General features: G+C 39.2%; 2 protein-coding genes across 8 annotated transcripts in view; both read right to left on the reverse strand.

Moving 5' to 3' along the window:
- Nucleotides 1–8,301: 8,301 nt before the first annotated feature.
- LOC130932194 (cysteine protease atg4da-like) lies at nucleotides 8,302–16,190 on the reverse strand. Of its 3 annotated transcripts, none has more exons than XM_057861670.1 (11): nucleotides 16,142–16,190; nucleotides 15,025–15,274; nucleotides 14,851–14,934; nucleotides 14,575–14,748; nucleotides 13,375–13,675; nucleotides 12,606–12,670; nucleotides 12,329–12,477; nucleotides 12,069–12,147; nucleotides 11,063–11,139; nucleotides 9,162–9,281; nucleotides 8,302–9,056 (listed from the first exon to the last, which is right to left on the reverse strand). In XM_057861670.1, the coding sequence occupies exons 2-11, from the start codon at nucleotides 15,212–15,214 to the stop codon at nucleotides 8,886–8,888; spliced, it is 1,410 nt and encodes a 469-aa protein (XP_057717653.1). In that variant the 5' UTR covers nucleotides 15,215–15,274; nucleotides 16,142–16,190; the 3' UTR covers nucleotides 8,302–8,885. The 3 variants fall into 3 exon arrangements, with proteins under 3 accessions (XP_057717653.1, XP_057717652.1, XP_057717654.1); XM_057861669.1 differs by having other exon boundaries at nucleotides 16,062–16,176; XM_057861671.1 differs by lacking the exons at nucleotides 8,302–9,056; nucleotides 9,162–9,281 and adding an exon at nucleotides 9,289–10,922 and having other exon boundaries at nucleotides 16,062–16,176.
- A 2,175-nt stretch (nucleotides 16,191–18,365) lies between these two features.
- Nucleotides 18,366–27,403, reverse strand: part of LOC130932083 (microtubule-associated serine/threonine-protein kinase 1-like) — a 61,067-nt gene continuing 52,029 nt past the window's right edge. For 4 of the 5 annotated variants that reach the window (XM_057861472.1, XM_057861469.1, XM_057861473.1 and 1 more), the window contains 6 exons: nucleotides 26,430–26,615; nucleotides 26,109–26,338; nucleotides 25,813–25,935; nucleotides 25,600–25,733; nucleotides 25,312–25,499; nucleotides 18,366–23,367 (listed from right to left, as the gene is read on the reverse strand). In XM_057861472.1, the coding sequence (XP_057717455.1) occupies nucleotides 21,743–23,367; nucleotides 25,312–25,499; nucleotides 25,600–25,733; nucleotides 25,813–25,935; nucleotides 26,109–26,338; nucleotides 26,430–26,615 (2,486 nt within the window). In that variant the 3' untranslated portion in view covers nucleotides 18,366–21,742. The remainder of the gene's footprint in view (nucleotides 23,368–25,311; nucleotides 25,500–25,599; nucleotides 25,734–25,812; nucleotides 25,936–26,108; nucleotides 26,339–26,429; nucleotides 26,616–27,403) is intronic. The other variant, XM_057861470.1, reaches the window with a different exon arrangement.

Below are 27,403 nucleotides of genomic sequence, written 5' to 3' on the forward strand. Positions count from 1 at the left end.
TAAATATTTTCTGTAATTAAAATAAAAAAAAAAAATCTTATAAAACCTCGTGTCCACTTACGTTGACGTCACATTTTGGGTCATAGAGGCCACGATATTAATGGACAGTTACAGACGTCAAATTTGTTTGAACTGGAATAGCTGCCATTGAATAATCATGTTTCAGTGCCATTGACACGGATAGACGTCTAATCCATTTAGAACGGGAAAGTCTCCCAGTCCAAATAGATTTGGTGTCTATTCTCCTTCTTTGTTGCCAAAATATTCATTGGACTTCTACTTTTTCATCCTACGCAGAGTAAATAACTGTTTAGATTGATTGAGTCATGTTAATATACTAGTCCTTCTAAAAAATGTTTGCATATTGTGATAAAGTTCATTATTTTCTGTACTGTCCTGATAAACATTATATTTTAGATTCATTACACACAACTGAAGTAGTTAAAGCCTGTTATTGTTTTAATATTGATGATTTTGGCAAAAAAAGTCAAGAAAAACCAAAAATACCTATCTAAAAAAAATAGCATATTTCCTCCAATACCAAAAAGTTTTTTTAAATACAAAAAAGTCAACCTTGCATTTATTATATCAGCTATGCACTCAATACTTCGGTCGGGAATCCTTTTGCAGAAGTGACTGCTTCAATGCGGCGTGGCCTGGAGGCAATCAGCCTGTGGCACTGCTGAGGTGTTATGGAGAATCAGGATGGTTCGATAGCGGCCTTAAGCTCATCCACAGTGTTGGGTCTGGTGTCTCTTAACTTCCTCTTCACAATATCCTACAGATTCTCTATGGGGTTCAGGTCAGGAGAGTTGGCAGGCCAATTGAGCACAGTAATGTCATGGTCAGTAAACCATTTGGCAGTGGTTTTGGCACTGCGAGCAGGTGCCAGGTCATGCTGAAAAATGAAATCTTCATCTCCATAAAGCTTTTCAGCAGATGGAAGCATGCAATGCTCCAAAATATCCCGAGCTAGCTGCATTGACCCTGCCCTTGATAAAACACAGTAGACCAACACCAGCAGCTAACATGGCACCCCAGACTATCACTGACTGTGAGTACTTGACATTGGACTTCAGGCATTTCCTTCTCCCCAGTCTTCCTTCAAACTCTGGCACCTTGATTTCCAAATGACATGCAAAATTTGCTTTCATCTGAAAAAAGTACTTTGGACCACTGAGCAACAGTCCAGTGCTGGTTCAAAAGTGGCTTGACCTGGGGTATCCGGCACCTGTAGCCCATTTCCAGCACACACCTGTGCACGGCGGCTCTGGATGTTTCTACTCCAGACTCAGTCCACTGTTTTTGCAGGTCCCCCAAGGTCTGGAATCGGCCCTCGTCCACAATCTTTCTCAGCGTGCGGTCACCTCTTCTAGTTGTGCAGCGTTTCCTGCCACACTTTTTCCTTCCCACACACTTCCCACTGAGGTGCCTTGATACAGCACTCTGGGAACAGCCTATTTGCTCAGAAATTTCTTTCCGTGTCTTAGCCTCTTGCTTGAGGGTGTCAATGATGGCCTTCTGGACTGCAGTCAGGTCGGCAGTCTTGCCCATGATTGCGGTTTTGAGTAATGAACCAGGCTGGGAGTTTTTAAAAGCCTCAGAAATCTTTCGCATAATGAACTGTATTACAATTAGGGATGGGAATTGATAGGATTTTTACGATTCCGATTCCATTATCGATATTGCTTAACGATTCGATTCTTTATCGATTCTCTTATCGATTCTAATTTGGGGAAAAAGAACAAACGTTTTGATTGGCATCGAGTTTGTTTATTCAGAAGTCACAACCTTACAAACTAACAACGAGATCAAAAGAGGCCCAAAGCCTCAATGTTCACTGTGGCAATAAGTGGCAAATACACAAGAATGTGTAACATTTTACTGAAACATTTATCTAATAGAAATAAAAAATATTGGTATATATTGGCAGATTGGTTTTTGTTCTGCCTTTGGCAATATGTGTTAAAGCAGGGGTCCCCAAACTTTTTCCTGTGAGGGCCACATAACTTTTCCCTTCTCTGATGAGGGGCCGGGGTCAGTTTGTTACAGAAAAAGTGTGACGATTGCAGAAGTGCATACATGTAAAAAATTATTGTTTTTCAGAAAGCCACAATCAAATAACCCTTTCTGGATTCTTTATAATAATAATAATTAATAATAAAAACACTATTAACTAAATAGATAATAACCAAATAACCCTCTCTGAATTCTTCAAGGAAAAGGCCAGAAAATAAATAACACGATTGAGGAAAAAAAAAAAAAAAAAAAAATCAAAATGGCCGGACCAAATGTGGAGGCGGGCCGTATTTGGGCCGCGAGCCGCAGTTTGAGGACTGCTGGAGCGCGCATACACCCAAAGAAGAAATGCCGCATCCAAGTGAGTGAGAGAGGGAAACACTTCTACGAGCCTACGTTCTTTGTTAATGTTAATATCTACAGAGGCAACGCCTGTATGTATCATCTTTTGTGTTGTTGTTGTTGTGTTTCCACTCGCGATCGGACACTTAAATCCAGTTGTGTAGTGGTTTGAACGATGTGCTAATGCTAGCGAACGAATGCTAACCATACTGTTATTAGCAGCTAATCATCGCTGATTTACGTTGATGCAAACCTGTGTGTTATTGGGGACGAAATTGATTTGTTTCATTTCTATTCTTAGTTTCACTCTTCAAGTGATGGTTGAATAAAGTCAGCAAATTATACCAACGTCTTCTGCATCGTCATTTGGGAGTTTAGCTAGCTGTATAGCTGGGACTTTTTTTTTTTTTTTTATAGCCAGGACTGAGCCTTATCCTCTCTGTGAGGACAGCGCAATCGTATTCCCTCCCGATGCAGTTATCTCCACCTTGCAATGACTCCAAGTCGCTTTGTTGTAATTTTTCCTCGTGAAGTGAAGACACACTTTCGAGCGTTTGAACTTACGTGCTGTCATTGTTATGTTTATGGCTGCAATGCTCGTGCTTACCCGTCGTAACCTTTCATTTTCACACTCTTTCCTGGTGAAGTGTAGTCAAACTTTGGAGCAAGTGGTTCTTGGCGCCATGCTAGTTTGATGCGTCTGGACAACAACTTACATGTCACGACGCAATACGCGTCTTTAGGAATCGTTAAAGGGATCGTGACGGCTTTTTCATTGTGATGTCGAGGCCTCGAAACACTCGGAACCGGTTCCGAATTGGAATCGGATTTCGATTCCCATCCCTAATTACAATATGCTAATTTTTTGAGAAGGACCAGTATATGGTAGCCTATAGAGCATCATCCCCCATTTACAGTGCTGGCCAAAAGTATTGGCACCCCTGCAATTCAGATAATGCTTAATTTCTTCCAGAAAATGATTGCAATTACAAATGCTTTGGTAGTAATATCTTCATTTATTTTGCTTGCAATGAAAAAAAAATCAGAAGTGAATGAAAAAAAAAAAAATCATTATCATTTTACACAAAAGTCCAAAAATGGGCCGGACAAAAGTATTGGCACTAGGCCTGAACGATATTGGAAAAAACTATTGTCGCGATTTTTTTTAGGTTTGCAATATATTGCGATATTATATTGCGATATTAAAAAAAAAAAGATCTATCTTTTTTAAAGAAATTTTCACTAAATGACTTGAATAGCTGTTTGGAAATACTTTACATAACACACCGTGACCACAGTGTATTCATATAATACCGTCTAATTTGTTAATGATGAAGATTTCTGTATGAAGGTATCCAGGAAGTCATGTCTGCACGAAATAGATCATTTATTGAATACAATATTTTACACTTCAACAGCAGCAAATACATTAAATGATAAATAAAAGAGCAGGTGCATTAGTCCCCTTAGTTTTTGACAAAATATAACAAATAAAAACTTCTGTAAAATAACAACAAAGTTGTCAACATATTTGAACAAAAATATTAAATATGACAAATAAAAGAGTTGTTCACAAACTATAACAATAAATAAAAACCTCAGTAAAACAACAAAGTTGTCAACATATTTGAACAAAAATATTAAATATGACAAAAGAGTTCACAAACTATAACAATACATAAAAACCTCAGTTAAACAACAAAGTTGTCAACATATTTGAACTTAAATATTAAATCTGACTAATAAAAGTGCAAGTGCATTAGTCCCCTGAGTTGTTTACACAAAATATAACAATATAAAACTGCAAAACGGCAACAAAGTTGTAAAAATATTTCAACAAAAATATTAAGTATCAAAACTTTATGTGCAGCTGTACTATATATAGTTATTTGAAAAATACGGTTTACAATAAATTTAAATATAAAAGAAACAAACTCAATTGAACTTGTAAATAATTGAACTGAATAACTGCAAATAACTGTGATGAATAACAGAACCATTTTAACTCCCAAATTTCCTGCCTTCCTGATAGCTGTCACATTAAAAGAAGAAAAGACATTCCTTCAGCTGTGTTATGTATTTGTCTGCATATCGTCCACCTTCCTTGCTCAGCAATTCTCAACTGGGTCTCATAGGTTTTTGGCCAAGACTATTAGTTTATCCACTATAGCAGGCTTGAGACAATAACGTTGGCACGTAACAATGTTCCCACCTGTGCTAAAAAGCCTCTGATGGGGAGCTCGTAGCAGGAATGCATAGATACCTGCGTTTTAAATGGTCCCACATGTTTGACAGATTACTTCTTGTTGAGGCAACCATGGCGAGGCACTGTCGACAGGGCTGTTTTTTGTCCCTTATAGTCTTGTTCTTGCCAAAATACTTCCAAAACTCCTTTTGGATACAGTCTTCCTTGCTCCTCCAACGTGTTGATTGCTTGCTTTCACTTTGAGAACGGGCCCTCCTCCCTCCGCTCTGCTGTTCGGCCCCTCCTCCCTCCACTCCGCTGTTGCAGGGGGAGGGGGAGGAGCCGATGACTTGCTGGAGAGAAAGAGAAGCTGTGCGCTTTTTTTTCCCTCTCCTTCCTCAAAACAAACGTTTGTGGATTAAAAAAAATGAAATTAAAAAACTATCGCACGTCCTTGCGATGGGACTATTGCACATGCGCACATCGCGATGGCGATGTTTAAACGATATATCGTTCAGGCCTAATTGGCACCGTTTGAAAAATCATGCGATGTCTCTAATTTGTGTAATTAACAGCCCCTGTTACTTACCTGTGGCACATAACAGGTGGTGGCAATAACTGAATTACACTTGCAGCTAGTTAAATAGATTCAAGTTGACTCAACCTCTGTCCTGTGTCCTTGTGTGTACCACAATGAGCATGGAGAAAAGAATGAAGACCAAAGAACTGTCTGAGGACTTGAGAAGCAAAATTGTGAGGAAGCATGGGCAATCTCAAGGCTACAAAAAGTCCATCTGCAAAGACTTGAATGTTCCTGTGTCTAACGTGCGCAGTGTCATCAATAAGTGTAAAGCCCATGGCACAGTGACTAACCTCCCTAGATGTGGACGGAAAAGAAAAATTGCACGGGATTTCAATGAAAGATTGTGCAGATGGTGGATAAAAAACCTCACCTAATATCCAAACAAGTTCAAGCTGTCCTGCAGTCGAGGGTACAATAGTGTCAACCCGTACTATCCGTTGGCGTCTGAAAGAAAAGGGACTCAATGGTAGAATACCCAGGAAGACCCCAATTCTGACCTAGAGACATAAAAAAGCCAGACTGGAGTTCGCCAAGCCAAAACGTTTTGAAAGAATATCTCTGGTCAGATGAGACAAAAGTAGAGCTTTTGGGGAAAAGGCATCAACATAGAGTTTACAGGAAAAAAAAGACGACTTCAAAGAGAAGAACACAGTTCCCACAGTCAAACATGGCGGAGGTTCCCTGATGTTTAGAGTTTACTTTGCTGCCTCTGGCACGGGACTGCTTGACCGTGTGCATGGCATTATGAAGTCTGAAGACTACCAACAAATTTTGCAGCATAATGTGTGAGAAAGCTGGGTCTCCCTCAGAGGTCATGGGTCTTCCAGCAGGACAATGACCCAAAACACACTTCAAAACGCACTAGAAAATGGTTTGAGAGAAAGCACTGGAGACTTCCAAAGTGGCCAGCAATGAGTCCAGACCTAAATCCCATAGAACACCTGTGGACAGATCTGTAAATGGCAGTCTGGAGAAGGCACCCTTCAAATCTCAGAGACCTGGAGCAGTTGGCCAAAGAAGAATGGTCAAAAATTCCAGCAGAGCATTGTAAGAACCTCATTAATGTATACCGGAAGTGGTGGTTTGCAATTATTTCACCTAAAAAGTTGTGCTACCAAGTATTAGGCTGAGGGTGCCAATCCTTTGTCCGGCCCATTTGTTTGTGTTTTTTCATTGCAAGCAAAATAAACGAAGATATTACTACCAAAACATTTGTAATTGCAATCATTTTCTGGGAGAAATTGAGCATGATCTGACAGAATTGCAGGGGTGCCAATACTTTTGGCCAGCACTGTATACCATTATATGAGGAGGTATGTCATTGTGAAATGGTTCCACAATGGTCAGTCCATCCATCTCACAGTTATGGGTTCTCAGTTCGAATCTCAGCTTCGGCCTTCCTGACTCAAGTGAAGATTGCATGTTTTTTTGATTGCGTGGGTTTTCTCTGGAAACAGCAGCTTACACTCACGTACCAAAAATATCCATACGGACTTACTTAAAGGGTATGAAAACGCAAAGGGGGTGTGAGACATCAATAGAACCGTTATGTGCCAAGATAACAAATATTGATAAAGTTAACAAAAAAATCAATCACATTAATGAGCAATTATCGAAAATAGATCAAAAATGACGAACATTTCCGAAAGTGTTCCGGAAACAGCCGAATGGGGCGGGGACGTCACTACAAGTGAATCAAAGTCGAGGCGGAGCCAGGTGCCATTGTTTTTTATCGACGAGAGAGTAGCGTTCGGGTTTGTTTGACCAAAACATCACTAAAATGGTTCAAAACTGCTGTGCTATGTGGTGTACAAATAGCTATTTATCGGAATATAGTATCCATGAGTTCCCAAACGCGACAAAAAAGCTGGACTACGCAGACAATGGGTAAAGTTCGTCCGTGCAAAGAGGGCTAATTTTCTAGACCCAGCCTCCGGCACGGTTTTCTGTGGTGCGCATTTTCCACCTGAAAGCTTCTCGAACTATGGACAAGTGAAATCGGGTTTTGCTAAAAGATTGCTGCTCAAAGCAGATGCGGTGCCCACCATACACGCGCAGCCACCTAAATGTCCCGAGATATCAAGAAAGAGGATGATGACTGGCAAAGGAGGCTAAGGCTAAGCAAAGGAGGGGAGCAGCCAAGCTCGAAATGGCCAGAGTGAGTACTCTTTTATAATATAAAAATATCACGCATTGGATACAGGACTGGACACATGTATAAATTATCGCTCGTAAAATATATAGAACAAATCATCTGATCCCATTCATATTTGTGTCTGTTGGCAGAGCGAAAAGCTATGATAGCGCAATAAATGATAATTATTTTATACATTATTTTGCGGTCACGGTGTATCAGCTTCACAAAAAGAAATGCAAAACAAATCATTCGGTGTTTCCCACACGATCTGCTGCCGATGTTTCATCAGTGTCATTGCTCCCCTCAATGACCGTTTCATTACGCTGCGTTGGCGTTTGTTTGGGTTCAAATTGGTAACCTAAAACACCAATTAAAGCTTCGTAATTCTCCTTGTCACCATTAGATGAACATTCGTTACGTCCTTCTAAGTCGGATTTGTCGCTGAAACGAGAAACGAAATTGTCTGCCATCATCGCCGCCATTCAGTATTAAAGCACTGAGCCTTTTTCTTGTTGAAGAAACACCCCTCACAGTCAATTCTGAATTCTCTTTTATTGACAACGAGGGGTGTTTCTTCATGAGGGAACCTGGAATATGTGCAGGACGAACACAATGCAACAGCATAAACAGCTCAAAACACCCCTAATTCTCCCCTCACTAGAAGGAATTATATTGATGCAGACAGGCGCTGCTCCCCTAGTGGCCGGTGGCACTCTCTTCACTTGTAATGACATCACGCACATAATCTGCCAGATCTCGGGCGCCGGTCGTTTTAGCTTGACAATCATCCAAATTTCTCTCATTTTCTTGTGTGTAATTACACGAAGTGGCATGATATGAATACAAAAGGCATGTGTTTATGGATAAATGATGGAATATTAACATTTCCCCAGGGGTTGACATACCCTTTAAAGACCTTAAATGGATCCCCTAAAAGGACCACTAAAAGGATTGGTGGTCAAGCCTCTGCTTGACCACCAATCCTTGATAAAAATAAATGAATAAAGATAAAATTGAAAGTATACAGCTGTATTTTTTAATCATTAGATTTTCATATTATCATCACAGTTAAAGAGCAAGTTTATGTTTGTGAAGCTGTAGCTGCATGAACCAAAGGATATACCCTCTTAAAAAAACCACCTCACCACATGACGAAGAATTCAAGTTTTTTGGTGTGTTATATTTCACCTTGAACTGAAACTTTATCTAAAAAAATCCAATAACACAAGACAGTAATATGCATGGAGAAAGCTATGTTAACTCATTCAGTGCCATTGATGATGATAGACGTCCAATCATGTGGCTGTTTTCATCCTTCTGCTGTGAATTAAAATCAGTTTGTCACTAGCAGACATCTGATCCAATCGATTGGTGAAGCCTGACAGCAAATTAACATTTGTGCACTGAACTTGTTTGATCATTCAGGTAAAAATATAATTAAAATCTATGTATTAAAACTATTAAAATTAACTGTTTCTCCTGAGACTATAGATTAGGGGACATTTAGCTATGTCCTTGTCAGCATTAGGATATTTGAAGTGTGTAAAAACAAAAAGATTTGTTTGTCAGTTAGCCTACTCTGTGATCATTGATCAGCACAATCCGTCGCTGATGTTGGCTCACAATAGGACAAATTCATCCATGCTGTCACTAGTGTTGACCCTTTGAAGTTCGTTATTCCTTAGGATGTAGGTGATATTGGTTGGGCTTCTGCTTTCCTCCTCCTCCATTCTACTATGACCTTCCACAAATATAAACATGGGGTACGTCTCTGCAGATGTGGAGACAGCCTGAGGGTGAAGCGAGCATAACATTAAAAACCTACCAGTTACGTAAATGATTTTGTTTTTTATGTTTGCAATAATTTGATGAAAATGTTGCATGTATGTACTTACCTCACTGACAACTCTGCGCAGTTTTTCAAAGTCTTTTTGGCTTTTCGCATAGAATCCAATGGTACAGCTGGGATCCATGCGGGAGAAAGGCATTTTCCTTGGGTATTTACAGTGAAATGACTGCAACATGGAAATATCAAAATAAATAAATACATTAAAAAACATACTAGTTTTTATTCATATATCACTGTACACAAATCTTATGTCATCACTGACTAGCTTTGATGTTTTTATTACAGACTTAAGGCCTGTCAAGTCATCACACTAGTTGTTGTTCCTGTGGACACTAACTTGAAGTCCTACTCCTCTGTCATTCATGAAACCAGCATCTTGAAACTTGGTAGCTATGTAGACTGGGCTAGTATCAATTGAGCCTTAAATCCTGATTATTAATTTTTTGGATCAGGGCTGATTAATTAATTGCGGGATCATAGTTAGAAGCTAGCTAGTAGAAGGTAGCCTCCTGTAGGGTTGGGAATTTACCAGTAGAGGTCATTGACTTATTTTGGTGCCTGTGTTGCTTGTAGTTTCCGAGTTGGCAGTAGATGGCATGCGTGTGCAGCCTTCAAACTGTAGTGTACTGTGGCCCACTCGTGCTTGTTTTCGCAGGGGTCATTTTGGAATAGGAATCATACGCGGCGTTTAAGGGGGGCATGTCCCCCTGGTGGCCGAAAAGTTTCATTGCATGTAATTGACTTTCCTATATAGGATTTCAAAATTAAGAGTTTTCCGGTTAAATATTGTCTATGAAAGTTGTAAAGCAATAAAACAACAAAATTAGATGAAATTTTTTTTTTTTACAATGGGTCAAAATTATTTTTCGAACAGATCATGTGACTAACACCTTAGACCAGGGGTCTCCAAACTATTCCACATCGGGCCACAGTGGGTGTAGGATTTCTTTCCAACAAAATAGGACGACACCTTTCCACCAATCTGTTGTCTTACAAGTGTGATCAGTTGATTGTAGTCAGGTGCTGCTTGTTTTAGCAAAAACCTCATTGGTTAAACCATCTGTGCTCGATCAGTAGTAGAACAAAAACCAGGAACCACAGCGGCCCCTGAGGACCGGTTTGGGCACCCCTGCCTTAGACGGTCATTTGCTTTGCATAGCCAAAACCACCTGAGGACCGAAGAGGCAAGATGGATGTACGTAATTTTTTTCAAACCTAAGCTTTCAAAAGCAACAACTACTGAGCAAGAACCCAGGATTGAAAATGTGGACCATGAAAATGGTTAGCTGAGTTGCAATGTGCCCCACTAAAGACGCTAATTGTACAACAAAGCCACCATTGGCGAGCGTACCATATTCAGTGGATGATGATCTTGGTGAAAATTGTAGCTGCCCTAAGCAGTCTGATTTAGAATTCCCATAAAAAAGATGGGAAACAAAAAGCGCTCATTTTCAACTTATTATTATAACTATTATTGTAAGTTATTTTATTAGTGACACTGCGTTGCAGAGTCATCAACATATTGTGCTCCCCTCCCCCAAAAGTCAAACTCCGCCTATGAATAACATAGTAAAGAATAGGCAATTTCAAAGTTCTGAAAAGGAAGACTACTTTGAAAATTTAAAACCAATTCACCATAATTATGTGTGTTTGCACGTAAATATGTTTGCTGCCAAAGAGTCGCCTACATGCCTGCCCACCCGCCAATTTGTTGTATAGTGGAACAAGCTCACGGACCAATCCATAAAAGAATGTTGAAGATCTGGATCTTGTCTGGGTTTTAGTCACTATGGCATCAATAAAGCATCTGCAACAGAACACATCTACTAGACATGCTCCATTCAGTGGTTGTAGCATTGTGAAACAGCAAATCTTATGATAAAACAAAATTTAATGGTGGTAGTGCCCAAAACAAGCAAGAAGAAGAGTGCCAGTATTTCTGGATACCTCTAAAGGAAAGTTGTCCTTTGTTACATCCACTGTGGGTTGACAGTAATGAGGGTCCAAGTACAATAAATGGTCATCTTCAACAAAGTCAAAGTGGGAAAATGTTAAAATAAAAAATAATATATACAGTGGGGCAAATAAGTATTTAGTCAACCACTAATTGTGCAAGTTCTCCCACTTGAAAATATTAGAGAGGTCTGTAATTGTCAACATGGTTAAACCTCAACCATGAGAGACAGAATGTGAAAAAAAAAAAAAAAAAAAAAAAAGAAAATCACATTGCTTGATTTTTAAATAATTTATTTGCAAATCATGGTGGAAAATAAGTATTTGGTCAGTACCAAAAGTTCATCTCAATACTTTATTATGAACTCTTTGTTGGTAATAACGGAGGCCAAATGTTTTCTGTAACTCTTCGCAAGCGTTTCACACACGGTTGCTGGTATTTTGGCCCATTTCTCCATGCAGATCTCCTCTAGAGCAGTGATGTTTTGGGGCCGTCGTTGGGCAACACGGACTTTCAACTCCCTCCTCACCCCGTGGCGTCAAAATGATAACAAGAACGGGGATCAAAATTCCCAGAACCACACGGGGGGGACCAAGTGAATGACCTACAGAGAGCTGGGACCACAGTAACAAAGGCTACTATCAGTAACACAATGCGCCGCCAGGGACTCAAATCCTGCACTGCCAGACGTGTCCCCCTGCTGAAGAAAGTACACGTCCAGGCCCGTCTGCAGTTCGCTAGAGAGCATTTGGATGATCCAGAAGAGGACTGGGAGAATATGTTATGGTCAGATGAAACCAAAATAGAGCTTTTTGGTAGAAACACAGGTTCTCTTGTTTGGAGGAAAAATAATACTGAATTGCACCATACCCACTGTGAAGCATGGGGGTGGAACTTGCACAATTAGTGGTTGACTAAATACTTATTTGCCCCACTGTATATATATTTTTAAAAGTACATTACAGTCGACTCTGAGACAATGCATGGAATTACACTTACCTTGGAAACCAACAAAGTAGAGAGAGTGCTTTGGTTTGCCTCCAATGATACCAATGCAACATTGTAATGTCAAGATTTTCTATCAGGAAAATAGAGAAAAAAACATTTAGCTGTATAGACCATTAAGTATCTACTCAACACAAAAAAAACCAACAACTAAATGATGATTTTACACCAGCACTACAAATGTCTGTCATTGCCATGGCAACCTCATAGTATACAATTGGATTCTACGTTGTTAAATGGCAAATAAACACTACTTTGATACAGGTGATATAGGCGGGATTGAGGTCTTGTCCTCCAAGTCGCACTGGCACAAGGAGTATTATGGCTTTCCATGGCTGAATAGATGCAGAGGAGATCCCAGAAAAGGTCTGTTCACACAAATCATTTACGTCTTCTACATAGACTGAGACAAAGAAGGACAAAAAGATGCTTAGCAGAAATGAATCACATCCGTTCAGGTTTAAGTTGTGCTTACAAAAAGGAAGTTGGTGACTATACATGAACAAGATACAATAGATAAAAAGCACTAACTGGTACAATCTTGTGCAACATATACAGCGAGATTGGGAAGGGCAGTTGATGCTTCTGCAGCTTTCCTGAAACAAAATTTTATCAGAAATTTCAGAGAGATGAATAGCAAGTATTTGTTCAGGGGTGTCAAAAGCATCTTTATCACGGGCCACATCATAGCTATAATTTTTCTTCGGAGGGCCAATATTTCAGCCGACCCGTACAAATATTTAACTCATTGGCACCCATTGATGGCACAAGACGTCTAATCCATTTTGACTCAGAGGGGGCAGATAAACGTTCGTTCTCAAACGAATCGCTGACTATTTTTATGATCAATAAATCAACATTGTTGATCTCAAAATGATCCAAAACGTCTTTTTCGCGCCTTTTCCTTTCAAATATTTTCAAATTTATTATTCACTTTTATTTCACATGTACATCTTTAACAAAAAAAGGAGGGCATAAACACTAAACTATAATTTTTTAAATATACTTTTTATTAATTAATTTTTTTCAAATAAAAAAAAGTGAGAAAAAAAACTACTGTCTTTTTTCTAATATTGATTTTTACATTTTATATATATATAAAAAAAAAAAAAAACATATATACTCAGATTTTATTATAATTTGATTTTATTTTAGCTAGAAGCATGAAGTCGATGCACATAATTTACTTTTGCGGGCCACACAAACGACATTGCAGGCCAAATCTGCCCCCGGGGCCGCGAGTTTCCCATTTTTGGATGAGCTGAACTGTGAACTGCATACAATTTGAGAAATTACTAACCTTAAAATATGCGCCACAATAGATGGGCCGTACCAGTCCCCTGCTTTCTTCCCTAAGCTTTTGCCAAACTCTACAAGCTGATGTATCCCAAAAGGAGCTGATGGATTATCTGCAAACCATGACACAACCTTCCTATGAGTGGACTCCATGCATCTGTCCATGAGGGAGCCCAAACTCAGTTTTCGAGCACTTTTCTCGAGCCCTTTGGAATTTTGTATACACATTCCTCTAGCTTCAGAGAAGATCTCTGGGAGATCCATATCATCTTTGAATTTATGATGGCTCACAGACCATGTCAAGCCTGAAAAAGATTGGAAAAAATAAAAGGTCAACATTGTTTTAATGTAGCTCCCAATAAGGAACAAGGATAAACATGTGCTAGATGTCAAAAGTCTGGGTGCGTATAACAGACGTTACATTCGTCACAAAATGACTGCAACTGTAAGCGGTGCCGGGTTTTTTTGTATTCAAACATAATTTTCTTCTGGAAAAACTTAAAATGGTCAGCATTGTTTTTATGTAGTGCCCAGTAGGGGAACCAGTATAAATGTGCTAGGTATGTCAAAAGTCTGGGCGTGTATAACTGACGTCACAGTCGTCACTAATCGGACGCATTCATAAGGGGTGTTTTTTTTTCCTGTACACTTAAAAAAATACCATAATAACATAAAAACTAAAGCCTTGTGTCCTAATGTCCTTCTTCATAAATGTGCCACATTTGAAAAGAAAATATAGAGGCATTCTCAAGTTACAGCAAAACTTATCAACAAAGGCATATAAAACATTCTAAAATATAATGTATACTTTTATAACGTTGTGATCTCTAGCAACATGCCCATAATATGGTTTAATAGAGTTTTAATAAATTGTTTATTAAAAACTCGTGATATTGTTGTAGTTTTCGTGGTATTAGTGTACTTGGTGTGTATGGCGAGGAAGCCTACATACAGTAATAGAGTAGGGTATTCCTTACATCCATGTAGTAAACCAATTTTCAATTTAATGGCCTACTTAGACTGCAAATAAAGCTACACAGTTTGCCTTATTATAGTTATTTTTAAGAAATGTTGCCAAGTTCTCCGATATCAATAAATAAGATGAAACTACCCAAATTCGTTATCCTTCGATGTCAATGAATTTCCCCCATTCACTGTAAAACCTTTTGGACAAACATTACAGTGGGTCTTCATTTTGATTCACCTTCTGGCATCAGATGTAGAAGCAAGCCTCGCGCTAACAAAATCTGCCCTGTGCGGAGAAGACATCCCCAGCCGCTGTCAGTTGTCAGAGAGCTGCCTTTCAGCTGTGGGAAACCACGTCGATATGTAAACCACAGAAGAGCAGCAAAGGAGTGGTGGAAACACTCGTTCTCCCCTGAAATTACAGTTGGAAGACATAAAATAGTCTAGATTGAATTCCAATTCAATGATGCATAATGCATAAACTGTTAACTTGCAATTGCAGAAGCAACCTCACCTCGATCCCTGAGTTGATATGACGTTCCAAAGAAGACCACAGTAGAGTTTTTGCCTAAATTTGATTTCTGTTTGAAGGATAATCCTAATAGAAGAGAGAGAACAATTCGAGAGATCAAACAAAACCACACAGAAATGAACACATTTGTAATGGAGCCTGAGCACTAAAACATACCATATTTGACACTATTCCATGCTGAGATCAACTTGGATTTAAGTTTTCCTCTTTTCTCCTTGTCATCTCTGCTCTCTTCTTCATAGCAAGGAGAGGCAGCTGAGGTAGAGGATAGGAAGAGCCAGTCGTCCATAAATTCATCTGTAGGAGACTGGCTCCCAGAGCAAGTCAAGGAGGCAGTTGGGTCCATAACCAGCAGATATGAATAAGAATGACCACAAGGGAACACTCCCTAAGGCCATTGCAGATGCTGCAGATGAAGAACAAATATACCAAAGCACGATTGTCACTAACCATTGACGGATGACTCAATCGATGCCTCCCTCAACCCATCAACATAGAGGCTATTCCTCCTAATCTGACAATCTGCATTTAACTACATCAACTGGATAATTAGGTATGGTAGTTTAGACAGCGGAAAACCATGTGACTGCACCATGTGACTCAAGGAATTTCAGATATGCTTTTCCAACAAAATAGCTGCTTGTGCTTTATTGTTCTGAATCAGATAGCATCAAACAGATAATGGAGCATGGTTTATGTTACAATTAGTAAAATCCACGTCAGTTAAAAAAAAAAAAAAAAAAGATCAAGTAGTATTAATTGAAATGGAAATTAAGAATATAAAACAAGGAGCAACATATATATATATATTTTTTCATTTTTACTACATAATGTTAAAATATTCTTTTATTCCCTAACAATGTAATTTATTAGATTTAATAGCAAGACCTTATTTTTTTCCCCCAAAGTTACTTGGCCAACATATGAACTAACACCGCAACTTTCTAGTTGTACGTACTTATTTCCTATATTTATTTACCTAATAATCCCCCCCCCCCTAATTTTTCGGTGCTAAAATCGAACATTCACATCACTTCTATGGGGTCAGATTAGCCTGTTAAATGAGTGTGTGCATCGCGCATGTGTGTGTGTTACTTATGAGACTAATCTGACCACATACACTCCAGACTACTAACGTAAAACCTACAAATAAAATACAATACGTCGCTACTATTTGACGCCGTTGTTTTTACCTTCATTCTGGCAATATCTTTCTGTAAACTTTAACGAGTCAAATTTGTCAATGAAATTCACAGTTAGCAAACCAACTCACACGTTCAACTTCCTTGTTTACGTTGGGAATGGGCTAGCTCTGATGTGATTGGCCGAGAGTGCGCCAATGAACGCTCTAAATTTGCAGCTCGACCTCACAAGATAGATATATTTTATATAGCTAAAGCTTATAGCTAGATGTCTAAATGCGGAATCAGCGGCGTAAGTAACTGGCTGTCATCTTGCGTCCGTTTCAGTGAATGGGAGTTTTTTCCCCCCCCTCTACTAAAATACACTTAACTCGCTGTGTGTTTGACTAATTTACAAACAGTTTAGTTTATAAGGAACCGAATTAAAATGGCAACTAGTATGAGGCTGGGTGTTGAAAAAACAGAAAAGTTATGATTATTCTCTAGTACATGTTAATCTACTGCCTGTTTATTATAAAATAAAAAGCTGTTAACTAAAAGGCCCCGATGTAAAATGGCTGGCAAACGCTGATGCCCTTCCCGATTGGCATTTAGCGCGCATCAAATATCTAGCCTTACAAATATCATAGTTTTTCTCACGAATCCCTAATGACACTATCCTTCTCTGAATGCCTCTCTTCTTTGGTATGGATGTCGATTTCTGCCTTTATTATTCACAAAAAAGTTGTTTCAATCAAAATATATATTTTCAATATATAAAAAAATCACTTCAATTAAAAAAAAAAAAAAAAAAAATCATAGAGAAAAAGTCTTTGAATGTAAAAATACATTTGAGGCTCAAAAAATGCAATGAAACATTGTTCTTCTTTGATTCAATTATTAGGTTTTGTTTAAAACAACTTATTTTTGATTAAATGATTGAAACACAAATGTCTTACCCCAAATGTGGTCCAAATCCAAACACACTACACACGCAACTACATTAATTCAATCCAAGCCCATCGACAGGGACCATAGGGCCTCAGGACCATAGAGGCCCCTGAATGACCCTTAATTTATTTTACTTTACATTCAAATATATATATATATTTTTTTATTGAAATCATTATATGACTAAATATTATGTTCTACTTGATACTTAAAAACTTTAACATATAAAATATTTCAAATATACATTTTTTCCGTTTTTTGCACAAGCCCCCCCAACCCTTTCTGTCTTAACAGAGAATGGTTTGACCCCGCTCTGGTGCACTCAAGGCTGCACTATGTACATGCCCTGAAGCGGGAAATTAATATCTGTCATTGTTATAAACTCTAAACATGGCGAGTTGTCATAAATCGGGTGCGCAGAAAAGAAAAGAAAAGAAAAAGATTAAAATCATAGAGGTGAACGAGAAAAAAATTTAGTTTTTAAAAGGGGACTAGAAGCTAGAGAATTAGGGCTAGAGTTGGCTGTGGACGGTGATGTCGGTAAGTGAACAACAGCCGCTAACACTGAATGTTTACATTCGCGATCACCGTGACCAACGCCCGATTCGAGTCTGTCACCGGCCGTTTGTAGCCTATTGAGCTGCGGTATGACAAGACATGCTGCTCGCGTTGAGCCGAGGAGAGAGAAGGTGTTGGGAGATCAGGGAGTTAGTTTGTGGCGAGCAGGTGTGCGAGGCTGAACAGACTAGGATTTCACTGATGTTATAAATGACTTTGCTGTCAAAAAATCTAGGCGCATCACTGTTTAAGGGCTTGATAACCCCAGGGATGTGGAGGGGGGCAGGCACAGGATGTTTAGTTATACTGTTTTGTTGCTTAGCAGGCAGGCATAGCACTCTCAGTCATATTGTACTGTAGCCTACATGGGACAATAGATGGAAATTGTTTGTTTCCATTGTATCACATCACATTATGGTCTGTTAAATATAACTGTCCATCTCAAATTAGATACTTTGAAAATTTAGTCATTGCTTGCAAAGCGTTAAAAGTACTGTGTATGTTGTCGTGACAAGCCGGTGGCAGGGGTGGGGTGGGAGAGCCCTATAATGGTCTCTTGTCCACGGGCTCCTGCAAGTCTGTTGACAGCCCTGATTCAATCAAAGATGATGTTCCAAAAACAAATAATAAAAAAAAAAAAACCTTCAATCCAAAAAAAAAAAAAAAAAAAAAAAATCCAAGAAAAATAGTGTTCAAATGCATTTTTTGGAGTCACATACACATGCAAATTCATTTTTGCATTCACTTTTTTCTTTTATTGGAAAAAAAACTTTTTAAAAATTGAAAATATATATATTGATTGAAGCAAGTTTTTAGAACTGAATAATTAAGACACAAATCTACCTCCATACTCTTCAAGAATGAAATGGTAAAAACCAATTGCCATCTCTTCTCTTTTTATTGTTTTTCCCACAAGTTGCAAGACAGGAACTTAAAATGGACAGCCTCAGTCATACACGAAAACATGAATTACTGTACCCACAGAAGGGATATGGGGACCTCTCTAGACTTCTTACACATTAAATAAAATAAGTAAATAAATAACAGAAACAGAAATAATTCCCATTTAAATTCAACATTTTCAGGCGTTTACCAAATGTTTACTGGCGATTTAGTGCATCTAAAACATCTAAAGTCTAATCAAATTATCGAGATTTGCATGTTCTTTTGCATACAATTTACTGGGTTGTACTCGACTGTCCATGAGGAATATATTCTTCATCGGAAAAAGGTATTTTCCAAATGTGAGAATACATGTAAATACATTAACAAAAAAATATTTCTACAGTTAACACAAGACCGTATTTCACAAAAATAAAGTGCAACTCATTCCACACAAACCATTTGTGTTTAATGCAAAGTGATTCCACTCTGAATCCCTAAACAGCATTTTCGATTAAATAAAATGTCAGAAACTTGCATGGACTTTAAATTATTTTCAATGACAGAGATCTTTGACATCAGAATATAACTTGGATAAATCCCATTCTCTAAACCTACACTAATCAGCCTTTGCAGCAAGTAATCCACAAGATGGCAGTGTAAGGTAAGTACGTATTTTACATGACACAAAAATAGACGCGATTGCAATGTAACGGGAAGAACAAATTCACATACCTATTATATACTATGGGCTGTAATGTTGGAATTGCACTCATGAATTCAAAATACAGTGTTCAATTTCTAGAGACCGTGGTTGAAGGGAAAAATACTGCATTCGAGGTCTTTATCGTGGCAGGAGGTTCTCGGTTTACAACATACTTGTTTTTCTGTCCTTAATTAAAATTTGAGTGAATGCAGTAGCATCTGCATGACAAAAATTCTAGGCCATCAAAGTAATAACATGACAGAATGAGGTAATTATTTACCGTCCAACGTTCTTAACCTCAAAATGTACTATGTACATCCAATGCAATATTATTATTATTTAAACTACTTTACCCCAAATAGTACTTTCTTCGGCAGAATTTCCTGTTGAAGGTTCAAAATGATCTCAAATTCTAATAGAGTTGTCACCAGCTAGACTGTGAACAAACCATGTAATTTAGTATAATTAACATTTCACTTTTTTTTTTTTTTTTTGCAATACCATCACAATTTCTTCAGACATTTCATTCAGATTTTCACTCGATACAATTGCTTGGTTTGCACTTTGCATTGCAGCAAAGCATTCATTTCATAGAAGATTTTGTTCCTTTTTTGTGCATTGCACTAATGCTGGAAAGCTGGTCAAACATTCAGTGTGAGTATGCATCCTTACACCTTGCATAGGAAAATTTTCTAACTATACAGAACACTGAAACACAGCGTTTGAGTTGTACTCAGATGAGTAAAAATATCTGGAACGTATTACATGCATCTGTTTCAATGTATATTTAGCAGACACTAATATCTTAAACTGCAAACTAAAGAAATGAAAACACATTTTCCACAATAAATGATGAAATCAATCATATATCAGCGTATGTAAAAATAAATAAATAAAATTGTATTCAATGAACTTTTGAAGTGCTATTTAGTTCTCAGCAACACAATAACACAAACACACAATGAATTCACGTACAATAGCAATTGCACATTAAAAGGGACAATTTTAAAAGCAAAATATATTTGCTCTGCATATTGCAACTACTTCTTTTTTTCACCTCTACTGGTCGACAACACAATGTAAACATAGTCAACCTGGACACCTAAAGTGGCATTAATATTAACACATTGCATAGTGCCCCTGTGCAACTTCAAACCATACATTACCCCACTGGAATACAGCCCTTTAACCAATCAGAACACCATCCAGTTCCTTTGACGACAAGTAATTTGGTCCAGACTACTGTACGCTAACCTTTTTGATTTTTTTCCTCTCTGTTATCTTACAATACATGACTATCATATCATTATGCTAACTTGAATTACCTTGAATTAATTAAGTAAATGGAATGTGGTTTGCATGTTGTGATGGTTGCAAAGTTGTTCACAGTGTTTACTACCTTAAGGTCCTGTTTTTTTTCACCTGCTTTTGAAAATTCTATTTTTTTATGTACATTTTCCATGTACAACATGCAGTTATACATATATATGTATATTAGGCATGTGCCAGTATGATATTCTGACGGTATGATAACCTTAAGCAAAAATATCACAGTTACACGATATAACGGGTATTGCTATTACAGTTCTAAAATGTATTACTTTGAGATATCTGGGTTAAAAAAAAAAACTTTTTACCATTGAAAAGGATTTTTATTTTTCACAAGATATTAGTAAATTGGAACAGAAGTATAATGTTGCGTTAAAATAACATTTTAAAAAATATTTAAAAAATTATAAATAAAATTAAAATAAATGCATTCCTTTAGCTGAGCCTTAACCCACAGCCACATCTCAATATTCTTACCATCAGAACAAAAATAATTATTTTCCATAAAAAGCATGTGCGTATGACTCGAATCATGTTTAGATATTACACACACTCTCAACACAGACAGTTGCCGGAGAGATAAAAACACCACGTTTTACCACCGCTAGACACACTAAACACGCTGGAGTTAACTCTCATGGTTGGAGGAAAACGTTCATGATTGCGTTTTCTAACCTTTAATTTTGTATAAATGTGAAATCATTTTGGAGGTATTGCCTCCTCGCCAGCCACCCTCCGCAAATATGTTTTACATGTCGGTTGGCCCTCCTCCTCTAAGCCGCAGCCGCCTTTAACTTTTCTGTAGCCGAAGTATTCCCATACCAGCGATTTCGTTTTCTTCCATGGGGGGAAAAAGTTCAGGAGTTTAACCTCCTCCAACCATCATGAAGCACAGCTGACTCACTGACACTGAGCAACAACCGGTGGTGGAGGGTTGAGCCTTGCAGTTGCAAGTGAGGGATTTCTCCATGCATTTTTGGAACACAAAAAAAGCTAATACCTTAGGGACGGTATGATGGAAAATTTTTGTAGTTTTGAAACTTTGATGTTTTCATACCACGGTATACCTTGAAATCGGTAATCGGCACATGTCTAATATATATGTATATATATTATATATATAGAGAACAGACATCCACAGGTCTATAATATGCTACACAAATTTTTAAACAGTAGGCGATGCATCTTCCCCCTTGCCTGCAAAATGTCCAAAATCTCGGATGCAGATTATTTCTCTTCAGGCATATATGTTTAATTTAAAAGTCATGATATGTTTGAATGCTTTGACAGTAAAAGGCAATGTATTAGGTATTTTGCTTGTTTATCATTATGAATGATGTTTTGAACTCCGACTGTTTCCTTTATCCAATTGGAGAGCACTGCCAGCAGATGTTGTATGAGCCCCACGTCGTCCGATCCCACCTGAAGCTTCCGCTCTTCCCATTGTGCTGCCTCGTTTTTCCTCACTTGCCTTATTGGTATCCTTGACCTTGGAAATGTCTTGCGACCCTCCTTTCATTGGCCCCAGTACTGTTTTGGCGACGCTTGTGAGCTGCGTGACGAAGCTGGCTCGATCCCCGGGGGACATGGTGCGTGGTTTGCTGGAACAAGGTGAGGATGCATTAGAAGAAGGGGACATGGGGTTTTCTTCCAACACTTCCAGGCGCGCCCTATCCTCCTTCACTCCGCAGTGGTTCTTTGACGGTCTTTCTACTTTGGAGCTGACTGCAATTGGTACATTTCCTGTACTTTGGACTTGCGCTGGGGTTGGTAATGGGGGTGCAGGACTTTTAATCTTGGTCATCTCACTTTTTTTATCACCACCAATGCTCTCTTTCTCAACAGTCTCTGTGCCTTTACGAGGTTTGTTTGACTCTGTTGTTGATCCTTTGCGACAAGCACTTTTCTCTGCACTTTTGGTTTTGTCTTCGGCACATCCCAAAGCTTTAGTTGAAGATATGCTGTCTATCTGAGCATCCTTCTGCTTTCGCTCTTGTGGTTGGAGGCACTTTGTTATCCCTGGAGTGGAGACTTTCTCACAAGGTTTGCTCTTAGAGACAGTAACTTCAGAAGTTGCAACATTTGTTGTATTTGGAGGTCTGACCCCTTGTTTTGATTTGGTCTCAGTGGGTACGACTGGAGAAGAGGTCGTCTCAATTGCAGCTGAACTCTGTGGAACCTCAGAGGAGGATAATGTCTTATTTGGGTCGGGGCCAGATTCATTTTTTGTTGTTTTGGTCTCAGTATCGCACCCAGTGAGATCAGATGTCGTGGTTTGCGTATCTTTTTCCATCACCGGTAACACTGTGTCACGGCTGAGTGGTGATTCCTGCCTTCCAAGTCTTCTGACAGGCTTCAAACTACTGGTTTCCCCTCCCAAAGGTGGAGATGGGGAGGAAGATGAAGAAGGGGAAGGTGGAGCAGGTCCATTCTCTCCCTCCATCTCGAGCAGACTCTGTAGGCTGTGCTCACAGTGGAAGGACTCTCTCCTGTAGTCTCCATGGGTGACCTCCAGACTGTGCTTGCGTAAGCACACCCCTCCCGTCAGAGGAGAAGGTGATGAGGATGAAGATGAGGAGGACGGGAGAACAGGCGCTCCGAGCTTCTCTGCGGATTGCACTCGTTGCAGAAGTGGGGATCTGGGTGGTTCTGCGCTCTTGGGACGAGGACGGGCAACGGGTGGTGACGAGTGTAGCTTTACGGGGAACATCTGTGTGGTGTTGGAGCTACCTACCGTGTGGCCGCTCAGAGGTGGAGGGGAAGACGTGGTGGGAGAGGGTGTGTGTGCTAAAGGCGATAAGGGGATGTTGCCAGCAGATTTACAGCGAGCCGAGCGGTATTGGCGATGAAGTTTAGGCGAAAGCCCATGCAGAGAGCTGGGCCTCATGTGGTGGGTTGTGGCTGGGGAGTTGGGGGTGCTTGATGCTGTGGAGCTGCTCTGTGAGGAAGTGCCTATGGAGAGAATTACACATCTTATCACAAGCATCCCAATCTTGTTTAACTCTTACAGTGCCATTGGGGATGACAGACATCCAATCACGTGGCTCTTTTCATCCTTCTGCTGTGAATTTAAAAGTCTGTCACTAGTAGACGCCCAATCTATTTGAACTGGGAGGGCTGACAGCGAATGAACGTTTGTTCATTCCCAGTTCAAATGGAATGGATGTCCATCACCGAGGACACTAATTACTGAAGTTTCGTAGGTGGATTTCTTTCCCATTGTTGCTTGATGTACAGCGTCAGTGAATATGTCACGAGCAGATGTTCGTTCATTCGCTCCCAACCCTCTGTGTTGAAATGGATCGGACGTCTATCGCAGTCAATGGCAGCCAATGAGTTAATAAAGTGAATAAACACAGATCACAGAGTGCTATTTTAGCCAATCAAATGTGAGTATCCCAGCTACTCGTCACATATTGTGAACCAATAGACTCCTTCCACAAAAACTCTAACGATGTCCAAAAGTCGCGGAGTCTTTTATGGTCTAAGGAAAATGGCATAATCCTATTGCCGTGTTTTCGGGACTTGACGAAACTAACCATTAAAGACACAAATTCTGTTTGTAACACCTTGTCTCATACACCGAGCAGTAATTTAGAGAATGTGTTTAATGTACGTGTTATCTTACAAATTTGGATTAAAGTATAATTAAATACTCTTCCAAACTTTGTACTTGCATTCAATATAGGTTGTAATTTTGTTCTTGAAATCCCGCTTGGTGAGAAAACATGCGTATGGTATAGAAAGTACAGTACAGTCCCTGGACTACTGTATTTATGTTGCCTTCCACCCTGCAGATCTCTTGCAGACCCCCATACTGGATGTAACCCCAGACCATGATTTTGGTAATGATGTAACCACCAAACTTCGCTGTTTTCTGAGGGAATCTCGGATCCATGCGGGCTCCAGTAGGTCTCCTGCAATATTTGTGGCGACTGTGGTGTAATTCAATGGAATATTCATCTGAAAAATCCACCTTTTGCCACTTTTCCAGCATCCATCCTTTTGACAGGCTGTGGGCCTTGGCAAATGCCACACGTTTTTTTAATTGTCTGCACCCTGAGAGATAAATAGTCTGAAATATCAACAAATCTTAGCTGCCTCTTACATTCCTAACCATAAAAAGGGACAAATTCTGCAGCAGGATGGTGCTCCATCGCATACTTCAATCTCTACCTCAAAGTTCCTCAAGGCAAAGAAGATCAAGATCCTCCAGGACTGGCCGGCCCAGTCACCAAACAGGAACATCATTGAGCATGTCTGGGGTAGGATGAAAGAGGAAGCATGGAAGACGAAACCCAAGAATGTCGATGAACTCTGGGAGGCATGCAAGACTGTTTTCTTTGATGTTCCTGATGACTTCATCAATAAATTGTATGAATCCTTGCCGAAGCTCTTGGAAGTCATACAAAATATCAAATTTGTATCTCACAGAACCACTACTTAATTCGCTTATGTTATGTAACATGTTTTTGTATTTGAAGTGCATTTTTTGTTCAATTTTCAAACTACTTTCTGTAGGTGACAAAACTTTTGTCTTTCCAAAATTTGACCTTTATGTCTTCATTAACTGATATATCTTTTTCCAGTGAAAGAAATAGATGTCAGGAAGTAGGAAGTCAGGAATTGTTTCTACAAAATGGATAGGCGACAAGACTTTTGTCAGGGACCGTAGTGTTATATACTCTTAAATGCAACATCTATACTTTTTAACAATGTGTATTAAAATAATAGGTGTTTGACATTCGTGTCAATTTTAGTTCTGGGATCTCTGTATTCAACAATTGCATTTGGATTTTTAATTTGATAATTATATTATTATAATAATTAAGCAATGTCAGGCAAGTAAGAATGGCAACTGAAAATAGTGTAGCGCACACGATTTCCCATACTAACCCACGTAAGGTGTTTCCAGAGTGGATCGATAACTCTGAGTGGGTGAGCGGGCACAAAAGCTGTGGGTAGGAGATCCGGGTAGACTGTCTCCAGATGATAGGGAACGATTCAAAGAGGAGAGGCTTCGACTGGTGTGGAGCAAATTGGACTGCTTGGTTATTTTTCTGAACAGGGAGCTGCGCTTCTTACTGTAACATAACCAAATGGAATACAGCAATGAGGCCAATGACGACGAGCTAAAAACTGTTTATCATTGTATGCTTATAATTGCATGTAGTATGAACTCACTCTTGCCCCTCTTTGGCTCCTGGCCTTTTGCTGCGTCGTGCCATTTTGCATTTATAGCTGGTCTTGCGTGCAGGTCCTACTTTTATAGAGGTGTTCTCAAAGGGAGTCGTTGTGACGGTCACCTTGTTTCCACTCTGAAGATTAAACATCACTCATGTTAATTCACAAGCAAATTATTTACAGGAGTTGTATGAATAGATAACTCCATCTGACCTTCAGGATGAGCTCGACAACCTCTGTATGGACAAGACCGTGAACGGACTCCCCATTTACGTGAGTGATGAGATCACCAGCATTAAGTCCAGCCTCTTGGGCGGGGCCTCCATCCTCCACATGCTGAAAATAAAGCAGCCAAATTGATATAGGAGATAAACACAGAGTCCCTTCAGCTCAAGGCAAGTTAAACTCAAGATTTTCAAAGACTTTTTAATGCCAGGTTTGTAGAGTTTTATTCTGACTAATGGGGCATGAGGAAGAATATAACACTTAGGCTGATCATGCTAACTCACCCAGACCATGTGGTGTACGCTGTAGACATCACTGTCTCCTATGTAGACTCTTATTGCTCGGAGAGTAAAACCGTACTTCTTCCCAGAGCGGTGGATTGTAATTGGGGAATGCATGATGTTTACAACCGGACAGTAGTCTCTACTGGGAGATGAGTCTCGAGACGAGGGGTTGGACGACAGAGAGCGGGGAGACATGGGACTCGCTAGGGGAGAGGCACCATGTTGTTCGACTGGGGATACGAGAGTAAACACACATTGTATAAAAAGTTTAAGTTAAAATATTTCGGGTTTGAGAGTTAAAAGTGTAGGGTAATGTCTTACCTGCAGGAATGATGACAGATAAAGCAGTAGCAGAAGCAGATTTGATAACTTTATTGCCTGGGCGAGAGTTCCTTTTTTCTCCTTCGGCGGACAGCTGCTGGTGCCGAACTCTCCTCAGCACCAAGTCTGTTGTGGCTCCTCTGGGCCCTTGTGGCTCTGGAAGTCCCAGAACAGTAGCGCTGGCTGCTATGTGAAACAATAGAGTATCATGCAACTCATTCCAGAATTGGAGGACTTTTGGGCATTACATTTTTGACAAACAAGACTACACTTTTTTGATTTTCTGCTATATAATTAACAATAATAGGAAAGGAGTAGAAGATATATCGTGTATCTTGTTTTCTCCAAACTACTTTGTAATGGAGAAGAGAAAAAAAGACAGCAAAAGTACCAAAAAACAAAAACAAAACAAAACAAAAAAAAAACAAAAAACAAACAAACAAAAAAAAGGTTAAACTCTTTTAGGGCACTCATTGAACTCATTGGCTGCCATTGATGGCATTAGATGTCCAATCCATTTTGATTTGGAGGAGAGAATGAACGACTGTTATGTTCATAGCTTAACTCTTTCAGTGCCACTGACAATTTTAGACATCCAATCATATGGCATTCAATCATCCTTCTGCTGTGAATTTCAATGAGTTTATTACGAGTAGATGTCCAATTCATTTGAACTGGGAGGGTGAAAACAAATGTTCATTCATTGCCATGCCCTCCCAGTTCAAATGGATTGGACATGTAACGCCATCAATGACAGCGAATGAGTTAATATTAGGGCTGTCAAACGATTAAAATTTTTAATAGAGTTCATCACAGCTTAAAAATTAATTAATCGTAACTAATCGCAATTCAAACCATCTCTAAAATATGCCATATTTTTCTGTAAATTATTGTTGGAATGGAAAGATAAGACACAAGACGGACATAAACATTCAACATACCGTACATAAGTACTGTATTTGTTTATTATAACG

Source organism: Corythoichthys intestinalis, chromosome 16 (genome assembly GCF_030265065.1).
Source record: "Corythoichthys intestinalis isolate RoL2023-P3 chromosome 16, ASM3026506v1, whole genome shotgun sequence".
Taxonomy (NCBI): domain Eukaryota; kingdom Metazoa; phylum Chordata; class Actinopteri; order Syngnathiformes; family Syngnathidae; genus Corythoichthys; species Corythoichthys intestinalis.

What these genes read in the sequence shown, in the direction of transcription:
- LOC130932194 (XM_057861670.1), bottom strand. Translation starts at nt 15,214, where the DNA reads ATGGACCCAACTGCCTCCTTGACTTGCTCTGGGAGCCAGTCTCCTACA. An exon ending in TCTACATCTGATGCCAGAAG is followed by an intron (nt 13,676 to 14,574) that starts GTGAATCAAAAT and finishes AATCTTTTTCAG; the next exon opens with GCTTGACATGGTCTGTGAGC. An exon ending in TGTTGCACAAGATTGTACCA is followed by an intron (nt 12,478 to 12,605) that starts GTTAGTGCTTTT and finishes TCTTTGTCTCAG; the next exon opens with TCTATGTAGAAGACGTAAAT.